This window comes from Orycteropus afer, unplaced genomic scaffold (assembly GCF_000298275.1).
Source record: "Orycteropus afer afer isolate SDZICR_OR568_19922 unplaced genomic scaffold, OryAfe1.0 scaffold00179, whole genome shotgun sequence".
Taxonomy (NCBI): Eukaryota; Metazoa; Chordata; class Mammalia; order Tubulidentata; family Orycteropodidae; genus Orycteropus; species Orycteropus afer.
In genome coordinates, this window is record NW_006921766.1 from 6,423,961 (window position 1) to 6,435,112 (window position 11,152).

The 11,152-nt window shown below is 40.7% G+C and overlaps 1 protein-coding gene across 1 annotated transcript in view; it reads right to left on the minus strand.

Moving 5' to 3' along the window:
- Positions 1–5,923: 5,923 nt before the first annotated feature.
- FAM3B (FAM3 metabolism regulating signaling molecule B) overlaps positions 5,924–11,152 on the minus strand; it is an 86,959-nt gene continuing 81,730 nt past the window's right edge. Inside the window, exon 8 of the mRNA XM_042781838.1 lies at positions 5,924–6,013. Within this exon, the coding sequence (XP_042637772.1) occupies positions 5,924–6,013 (90 nt within the window). The remainder of the gene's footprint in view (positions 6,014–11,152) is intronic.

The window sequence follows — 11,152 nt, forward strand, 5'->3', positions numbered from 1 at the left end:
TTATTGGTTATCTTGTAGGTAACTTTTAATTTTTCCCCTGTTGCTCTCATGAATCTTTCTTTGTCTTTGGTTTTGGTGAGTTTGATGATGATATGTCTGGGTGATTTTCTTTTGGGGTCTATCCTGTTTGGGGTTTGTTGGACTTCCTGAATGGATATATTCTCATCTTTCGTTATACTAGGAAAATTCTCCTCTAACAAATCTTTGACAATTTTCTCTGTACTTTTATTTTTCTCTTCCTGTTCTGGAATTCCAATTACATGTGGGTTATTCTTTTTGATGGTATCCCACATGAACCTTAGGCTTTTTTCATTTTGTTCTTTTTTCTGATTTATCCCTTTCCAAAGAAGTGTTTAGGTATTTGCCTTCAATCTCCCTAATTCTGTATTCCATTGATTCAATTCTACTCCTTTGCCCATTCAATGTCTTATCTATTTCTGAAAATTTAATATTAATCTTCTGAATTCTGTGTGTAGATTTTGTATCATTTCTAATTTTTCATTTTGTTATTGTCTTTCAAAATTGTTCTAGGGTTTTCTCTGTGTTTTCCTTGATCTGTCTCTCAATTTGTTGAAGATACCTAAATATAATTCTTTTGAATTCCTTCTCAGGGAGTTCCAATGCTGCATCTTCCTCAGGGATGTGTTTTGGGTCTGTATCCTGGTCCCTTTTTTCTCCTGCTTTATCTTGCTTCTTTGTGTGGACTGTGATGCACTGTTGTCTCCAAGGCATTGTGACATTTTTGAGTTTATATTTAATTGGTGATTGTATGTTGGAGTGATGTACCCACGATTTCCATTTTCTTGGTTTGGTTTGTATGTTATCTACACAAGCAGGGTATTGCGCTCCTCTATTTGCTAGTTGACAGCACTTAGACACTCACCACCTGTCTCCTTTCCTGTTGTCAGCCTCTTGTATACCCCTGCTGACCTTGGCAAACAGAGCCCATTCTTAGGTCCGTGGAATCTGAATGAGAATGCTATCACTTTAAAATGCAAAATGGTTGCCCTTGTAAAGATACAAAATGGCTGTGCCCTCTGGACAGTGGAAAGTCAACAGCTCAGGTTGTCTCCCACATTGCTGTTTCCCTTCCTAGTCATAGGCCACCAGTGCAATCATCCCTGCAGCCCTTGGTGACCAGGGTTGATCTTTAGGTCAATTCTTAGGTCCTAACACCACTTGGAAATATTCAGGCTGTTGGTCCCGTCAGAGTAGCTGACAGTCCGCAGCTCCGACCATCTCTGTACTCACTGTTTTCAGTCAGGTTTTTCCACTAGTTGGTGCCTAATCCACTTCTGCATAGTTCCTTTCAAAGCTCAGGGCTCCAGGATTATCTTCTGTATCTCTGTCAATTGGTTTTTCTTTTCTTTGTTGAAGAGGACCTGTGTCGCTTGTCTGTCTATTCCTTCATCTTCCTGGAAGTCTGCCAGAATAAATTATATCAACAATCCCATGTGTGATGGTTAATTTTATGAGTCAGCTTGGTAGGCTATGTTTTTTGGTCAAACACCAGTCTATTCTGTTTTGAAGTTAGTTAAAAAACAAAACAAAACAAAACAAAAATAGCTGCTGCTGAGTCATCATGACTCATGATATTACATGTATTACAGGTATTACAGGTATTACAGACTAGAACTCCATAGTGTTTTCAATGGCTGATTTTTCAGAAGTAGACTGCCAGGCCTTTTTTGCAAGGCTTCCCTGGTGGACTCAAACCTTCAACATTTTGGTCTGTAGCTGAACACTTAAACTTTTGCACCACTCAGGGACTCAATTGACTGTAATTGAAAGTAATGTGGGTGACCCTTATTCAATCAGTTGAAGATGTGTTCTGCCTCAAGATTATACATAGACATGGTGCCAGAATCTGCTCACTTTTCACATCCCCTGACCTATGGATTGGGACACTAGCCTGCAGGAGTCTCCAGCCTATCACAAGATCCACAATTTTTGAACTTGTCAGCCCCTCACAATTGCAGGAATCCTTACAATAATCTTTAAAAAGTCTCCTTAAAATATTCTCTTTCGCTCTCTCTCTCTCCACATACACCCACACCCACACCCACACCCACACCCACACCCACACACACCCATATATATTCAATATATAGGAGCTCTGGTGGCGCAGTGCCTAAGGCATTTGACAGCTAACCAGAAGGCTGGTGGTTCAAACCCACCAGCCACTCCTTGGAAGGAAGACTGGGCATCTACTTCCATAAAGATTTACTGCCTCAGAAACCCTGGGAGGGTCACAATTGACATAATGGCAGTGAGTTTTTCTTTTTTTTTTTTGAGTATACATACATATACTTTGTTGTTTATTGCCCTTGATTCAGCTCCAACTCATGGCAACCTTAGGTGTAAAAGAATGAAACGATGTCCTTTCCTGCACCATCTTCATGATCATTGGTTGGTTTGAGGTTCAAGCCTTCTGTTGGGTCTATTTTATATATATATTACTGGTTCTGTTTCCCTAGAGAACCCTTAGACACTATGAGAATATGGTAATTCAGACATGTAAAAACTACATTTCCTTATACACAGAAATGTCAGCAAGATTGCCATGACAAAGCCTTCCCTTTGAGGTTGGCAACAAGGAGTTTAGAAATGGAAGGGCTGAACCACACTCATCATCCTCTGGTCTGCAGACTATTCTGCCAAGACCCAGGGTTCCTGAGGGACAGCTGAGGGCCAGGGGCCCAGAGCTCTGCTGGGCTGGCAAGCATCAGGGACACCTGGCATGTATGGTTCATGGTGTTACTGTTCACAAATCTTCCCCCTTCTCCTATGTGAGGAGTGTCATGCCTGCTTCCTGCCACACAGGTTTTTTGAGTCTTGAGGGAGGAGCTGACATCCTTGCTGCTGAGCTGACCTGGGTGTGGGTAGCAGGTGGGGCTGACACCACCTCCCAGTGGCTTTAGGAGGTATTTGGATTTCTGCTCTCAATTTGGCTTCTGTCTGACAGAGGACAGTTCTCCATCAACCTGGCCCTACCATCTGGGGCTGAGCCCCAGCTGACCTGTGGCTCATAAGTGTTGTTGTTAGGTGCTGTGATAGTTAAGGTTATGTGTCATCTTGGCCAGCCCATGATTCTAACTGGCTTAAATAGCTGTGGTGTGGTCATTTCCGTGATGAGATCTGATGTAAGGTACTCACTCCATGGTGGGATATGCTTTGAGCAGCCAATCAGTTGAAAGGGAGTTTCCTCAGGGATGTGGCTTGCTTTCAGTATACATATGGATATCCTGGGGGAAATTCTGGGATGTCTTTTGGATCTGGATCCTGCCATACTGCCTGCTGATCTTGGGTTCATTATCCCCTGCAGCTGATGAAAAGCCTCCAGCTTGACGTTTGTCTTAGAAACTTGGGATTTGCCAGCCCCTGCAACTGTGTGAGCCATTTCCCTGAGATAAATCTCTCTCTTTCTCAGCTTTACTGGTTTTGCTTCTCTAAAGGACCTAGCCTAAGACAGGTACTGTCAAGTTGGTTCTGCCTCAAAGAACCCCACATACAACAGAATGAAACACTGCCCTGTGCCATCCTCACAATTATTGCTATGTTTGAGCCCACTGTTGCAGGCACTATGTTAATCCATTTCGTTAAGGGTCTTCCTCTTTTTCACTGGCCCTCTACTTTACCAAGTGTGATGCTCTTCTCCAGGGACTGGTGCCTCCTGCTAACATGTCCAAAGTATGTGAGAGAAAGTCTCACCATCTTTGCTTCTAAGGACCATTCCAGATGTACTTCTTTCAAGACAGTTTGTTCGTTTTTTTAGCAGTCCACAGTATATTCAACATTCTTCACCAACACCATAATTCAAATGTATCAGTTCTTCTTTGGTCTTCCTTATTCATTGTCCAGATTTTGCATGCATATGAGGCAATAGAAAATACTATGACTCTGGGCAGGTGCACCTTTGTCCTCAAAATGACATCTTTGCTTTTTAATTCTTTAAAGAAGTCTTTTGCAGAAGATTTGCCCAATGCAATATATCATTTGATTTCTTGACATGGGCGTTGATTGTGAATCCAAGTAAAAATTCTTCATATCTTCAATCTTTTCTCTATTTATTGTGATGTTGCTTATTAGTCCAGTTGTGACGATTTTTGTAACATAGGTAATATCCACAAAAATCAATGCTGTTGAACACCACAGATTGGGGTTGCTTGTTGCTTCAGGGGTGCTGAAATTCAGGGTGCCAGGTGCTAGTATGTTTTAAAAGGAGCCCTGTTGATAAGAATGTTTGAAAATAATTCATCTATTCCAACTCCTCCATTGTACAGAGAAGAAACTAGAGACTCAGGGAGGTGGTGTTAACCTGGCATCACAGTCTCCAAGCTTTTCTGGGGCAGCATGGCGTCCTGTGCAGCCTGGCTCGGGAAGGAAGTTGGAATGGACCATGCTTGGCAGCTATCCTGTGCCCAATGACCTTATTTTCTTAGCTCCCAATCAGACACATCCTCTGATACATGGTTGCATTGAGGTGGAGTGTCTGAATAGCTTATCTAATGATGTATCTCCTGGAAAGTCTGACATGAACAGTCACCATCATCCTCAGGGTGAACCCACAGTAGCTATCACTGTCAACTGAGGAGGTTGCTAAGCCCTCTCTACCCTTGCTCATTCCTTCTGAGATGACTGTCAGCACCTAGGGTGTGCCTGCAATAAGGAAATAAAGGTTATCTCTCAGGAGAGCTCCCTGAACCAGGCAGTGGCCAAACTTTTGTCTGATTGCAATACAATTGCACCCTGGGCAAGCAGCAGTTATTTCCGCCAGCCCTCTCCTTTCTACATTAAATCACTTCATCCCCTCCAGCAAGTCCCATTCCTTTTAGAATGTAACATATCAATATCTTCACTATATAAACTGTTGTTAGCTGCTGTTGAGTTGACCCCTGACTCATGGCAACCCCATGCACAGTGGAAAGAAACACTCTTTGGTTCTGTGCCATTCCCATGGTTGGTTGTGGATCTGACCATTGTGGTTCATAGGATTTTCACTGACTGATTTTTTGCAAGTAGATCACCAGGCCTTTCTTCCTAGTCTGGAAGCTCCTCCTCTGAAACTTATTCAGGATCACAGCAATATGTAAGCCTTCACTGAGCTGTGTATGAGGTGCGTTGTCAGGGAATTGAACCTGGATCTCCTGCATGCAAGACGAGAATTCTACTATGAAACCACCAATGCCTCCTTCATTATATAAATACTGTGCCAAGATTCGTATCATTAGCAAATATTGGTTGGTTCATGCAGTAGTAAAGGTTGTATGTCAACTTGGCTGGGCTTGGTTTAGAGTGGATGGGCAGCTGGATGTAGTTATTCCCTATAATGAGATTGGTAATCAACTCCATGGTGAAATATGCTGTGAGCAGCTGAGTAGCTGCCTTAAGGATGGTGACACCTAGGGAATGGTCTGGAGTTTTTTTGGCACGCTTGGATCCTGCATTTCGTGGTCTTTATTCAGCAGTCTGCCATGTTGCCTGCCAATCTTGGGACTGTTTCTGGACTTGAACTAGTGGCCAACTAGATCAACAAGTAAAATGGCTTGGGATTGTGGCATTTTACTTGTTGATCTTGGGTTTGTCAGCCTCAGCAGCCAGTAGCTTCCTGAGTTAAGAGAAGCCTCCAGCTTCAGTGGGGCAGAAGCAAGAGGCAAAGCTGAAGCCCAAGGTGGAGGGGCCTTTACCCAGTCCCTTGGAACTTGGACTTCTAGCCTCCTAAATTGTAAGAGAATAAATCCCTGTTTGTTAAACCCATACATTGTGTTATGTCTGCTATAGCAGAATTAGAGAACCAAAACAATTTAAGAAAAGCCCAAAATCTTTATAAAATATTGACTGTAGGACTTAAAGTGGTATGAATGATTCTTGGGCCATTCTGTGCAACATTTGTACAAAACATGTTTATTAAGGAAGTGTGACGTTAGCTTGGTTCTCGTGGTATACAGCCTTCTATCTGTATCTCTGCAGGCCAGCCAGCATATCTGTTCTTCTTACCATCAGAATGGTTAATCTGAATAAAGGAAAGAAAAGATTTTTATGTATTCACTAATCAAATTGACAAATATTTAATGTGTCACCTGTGAACAAAGTCATACAAACAAAGTCACTTCCTAGAATGAGATTTGCTTCAAGCTGTACTGAGTGCCTGATTTTCTCTCATGTGTTTCTTAATAATACCTGGACAACAGAACAATACTTAGAACAGCTAATGTTGCACTGCTATACAGAACTTTCTCTAATGATAGAAATATGAGCTGCCCAATACAGTACACATCAGCCACATTTGCCTATTAAATTCTGGAAACATATCTATATGTACTGAATTTTAAGTTCTACTTAATTTTAATTACTTTAAATGCAAATAGCCACATTTGCCCAGTGACTATCATATTGCACAGCAGAATTCTAATGTTTGTTTTTTATCTTTCTAGGAGGAAGTTCTATTTTTTTCCCCAGTGTTCTCCGAGTCTTTTGCTCAGCAAATGTGTGTTCACACTGAGGCAGGCTTTAGTCCTCTATATCTTCAATTCTTTCACAGATAATGGAGCCCCTTAACCTAATGCCTAAATAAAATTATATGAGTTAAACATTGAAATTACAGTTATATAGCCCCCCCTTTTTCAAATAACAGCTTTATTGAGATATAATCCACATACCATAAAATTCACCCATTTCACATGTACACTGGTTTTAGTAGTCATAGAGATGTACAGACATCATCACGATCAATTTTAAAGCACTTTGATCATCTCCAGCAGGAAGTGACTGTGAACAGTAACTTTGTATTGCCCATGACTCAGCCACGCCCCCTCCCCTGTCCCTGTCCTAACCCAGTACTGGCAAGTTGATTCCAACTCATAGTGACTCTATAAGACAGAGTAGAACTGCCCCACAAGGTTTCTAAGGCTATAAATCTTTATGGAAGCAGATTGCCTTATCTTTCTTCTGTGGAGCGGCTGTGGGGTTTAAACTGCTGACCTTTTAGTTAGCATCCAGATCCTTTAACCACTATACCACCTGAGCTCCTCACCCCAGTTCTAGGCAACCTACCAATCTACTTCTGTTCTCCATGGTTTTGCATTTTCTGGATATATCATGTAAATGGAATCATACAATATGAGGTCAAATTTTATGTTTTTTTTTTTTTTCCACTTAACAATGTTTTCAAGGTTCATCCATGTTGTAGCAGGTATCAGGACTCTATTCATTTGTATGGCTGAATATTCCGTTGTACAGATGTATCACATTTTATTTATCCATTAATCAGTTGACAGAGATTTGGGTTGTTTCTACTTTGGGCTATTACAAATATTGCTGCCAAGAACAGCAGTGTATAAGCTTTTGTATGAATGTTCATTTTTCTTGGGTCTACACCTAATACTAAGGAGCTCTGGTGGCATAGTACCTAAGGCCTTTGACTGCTACCCAGACAGTTCATGGTTCAAATCCACCAGCAGCTCCATGGAAGGAAGACTGGGCAATCTATTTCTGTAAAGATTTACTGCCTCAGAAACCCAGAGGGGGTCACTGTGAGTCAGAATTGATTTGATGGCAGTGAGTTTGTTTTTTTTTTTGGTTTTATACATAATACTGGAATTGCTGGGTCTTATGGATGGCACAGGACTGGGAAGTATTTCATTCTGTTGTACACAGGGTCACTACGAGTTGGAACTGAATAGACGGTACCTAGCAACAACAATAATGGTAACGGCATGAACATCTTTTTATGTGCTCACTGACCATTTATAAAAGGAGCTCTGGTGGCATAGTGAGTAAAGTATTTGGCTGCTAACTGGAAGGTCAGCTATTTAAATCTACCAGGTACTCTGTGGGAGGAAGATAAGGCAACCTATTTTATAAAGATTCATAGCTGGAAAACCCAGTGGAGGTCACTATGAGTTGGAATCAACTCAATGGCAGTGGGTTTGGTTTTTGGTTTTATCCTTTGCTCATTTTTAAATTGAGTTATTTATTTATTTTTATTATTGAGTTGTAAGAGTTCTTAGGAGACTTAGAACCCACATCCCTTAACAGATATATTAACCACCCCTCTCCCCCAAAAAACCAAACTTACTGCCATCAAGTTGATTCTGACTCATAGTGACCCCCATTGGGTTTCTGAGGTGGTAAATCTTTATGGAAGTATATTGTCCAGTCTTCCTTCTATGGAGTGGCTGGTAGGTTGAATCGCCAACCTTCTGGTTAGCAGTCAAATACCTTAGGCACTATGCTACCAGAACTCCGTAACATATATATTACTTGAAAGTATTTTTTTTTCCCATTCTGTGAGTTGTCTTTATTCTATAGATGCTTTCCTTTGAAGCACAAACATTTTTAATTTTGATGATGTCTAATTTATATATATTTTTTTATATTTGTTATTTATAAGAACATATATATATCGTCATATAAGAAACCACTGCCTAATCTAAGGTCATAGAGATTTATAACAATGGGTTTTTCTAAGAGTTTAATAATTTGAGCTTTTATATTTAGATGTTCAATCCATTTTGAGTTAGTATTTCTACATGGTGTGAGGTAGGGGCTCAATTTCATTCTTTTGCATGTGGATATCTAATTGTCCCAGCACTATTTGTTGAAAAGACTATTCTTTCAGGTTTTGCACTTCTTTTATTAGTTTATTCCTAAGTATTGTTATTCCTAACAATGTGGAATTATTTTCCTAATTTCATTTTGGATTATATTGCAAGTGTATGGAAATATAATTGGATTTTTTATACTGATTTTATATTTTGTAAACTTGGTGAAGTTGTTCATTAGCTTTAATATTTTTAAGCAGATTCATTTGGATTTTCTATACACATGATCATGTTAACTGCAAACAGAGATTGTTTTACTACATCCACTTCAGTCTGGATGCTCTTTATTTCCTTTTCTTGTCTAATTTTCCTAGCTAGAACCTGCAGTACAATGTTGAATAGAAAACAAAAAGAAGAGAAATCATTATCTTGTTCTTGATATCAGAGGGAAAATAGTCAGTTTTTCACCATTACAAATTATGTTAGCTATAATTTTTTCATAGATATTGTTTATCAGGTTGATATAGTTTTTTCATATTCCTATTTTGTTGAGAGTTTTTATTTTTATCATGAATGGGTATTGAATTCTGTCAAATTCCTTTTCTCTGTCTATTGAGATAATTATGTAGTGTGTGTCCTTTAGTCTATTCATGTGGTGTATTACATTACCCAATTTTCAGTTGTTAAGCCAGCTTTGAATTCCTGGGAAATCTCACTTGATTATACATTCTTTCTGAAAACCATACTTCTGATTATTTACTCATTATTGAGACTTTAGTGAATCACAAAATTGAAGGAAATGTGGTCCTTGCCCCATCAGAAAGGTATACTGAACATAGGAGTTCACAGGCCAGGGAAGAAGGGGCTGATAAGGCTTCACAAAAGAGGCAGCATTGAGCTGGATCATTCTGGAGGCTCTGAAAAGCCAACTCTGGATGCAGGGCAATCTCTGGACTGTGTGAAGAGCAGAGACTGCAGGGTTTTTTTTTTTTTTTTTGGCATGTTGAGCAAATATAGCACAAGGAAATAAGACTAGGCATGGATTCTGCCCACAGTCTGGGTATCTCCAATGAGGTGGGCTGGAGACAAGGGTCTGAGCTCTGGTTCTGGATCACCAAGGGCCAAGACAAAGACCATGGTGGAGGTGATGATATTGACAAAACTTCCTGCCAGGTGGGTGCATGCTATGCACATACTGAGCAGGGCAGTCGGATCACCCCCAGTTTAGAGTTAAGTACATGTGTCTCAGGAAACTGAATCAATGATCCTTAAGTCCCACAGTTAGTGATGGTTGAGTCTAGATCTCAACCCAGGCCATCTTCCCTTCAAAGACTTAGAGCCTCGCTTATTCCCAAGTATATGTATCTCAGATTCCTCCCCCTTATAAAACAAGGGGGTTGGACAGAATGATCTTTAAAGTCTCTTATTTTATAAAATTAAATTCAAGAGTGTAATGGGGGCCATTAAAGGCTGTGCCTAGGAAGCTACTCTGGATCTGGCAGGTGGAATAGATTTGAAAAAGTGGCCGAGGAGCCTACCAAGGACTCAGGCTATCTCAATACAGGGACACATATACTCCTAGGGAAATCTCTAGCATGCAAGTCTGAATATTCTTAATCATAAAGGCATAAATGATTCCTCCAAGAGCACTTGACTCTAGCTCTCAGTAAGCCTCCCTTTTTTTTTTTTTTTTTAAATTGTTATTTGGGTGAAAATTTATAGAGCAAATTCACTTCCCATACACAGTTCACATACACGTTGTCTCATGACATTGACTATGATTTACCCCAATGCAACAGCCCCACTCCCACTTCTTCCCCATAGTTACCCTGTGTCCATCCTTTCATGCCCTCCTGCCCCCTGAGCCATCCCCCTAGGCATATACAGCCCTTCTTTCTCCCATGATCATTCTTTCCAAGGAGTGTATCTACCTCAGGTAAATGTTCAACTCATATGCCTGTCTTTTGTTTGGATAGAAGCCACAGGTGTAGGTTTAATTCCAGACCTGAAGGGCAGCTAGAGGCCATAGTCTCAGTGGTTCCACCAGGCTCTATCAGACCAGCAAACCTGGTCCCCCTCTTCTCCCCCCCAAATGATTTTAAGTTTTGTTCCACATTGTTCTCCTTCTCTATCCAGGATCTCCTACATAGATCCCCTTCCGAGTGGTTGACAATGGTAGCCGGGCACCATCTAGTTCTGGTCTTAGTTGATAGGCTGCAGATTGCATGGTGTACCAGTCATGAGGACTAATTCTTTCCATGAATCTTTGGTTTTCTTCATTCTTCTTTGCTCTGGACAAGGAGAGACCCATTGTTATAGCATCTAGATGGCTGTTTGCAAGCTTTTAAGATCTCACTCACTACTCACCAAAGTAGGAGGTGGAACAATGTTTTGTGCAGTATATTATGCCAATTGAGCTTGATGTTCCCTGCAACCATGGTCCTGAGCCCACCGGTTCAACTACTCAGTCCCTCTGGGTAGCTGGATGTGATCAAGAAGTGACTACAACCGTGCTCCTTGTCAGCTCTACTATACACCTGGGAATTCTTACAGATCATACAAATACACTTATAGGACCATTGTCTGCCAACCCTATACATGGTCTTGGG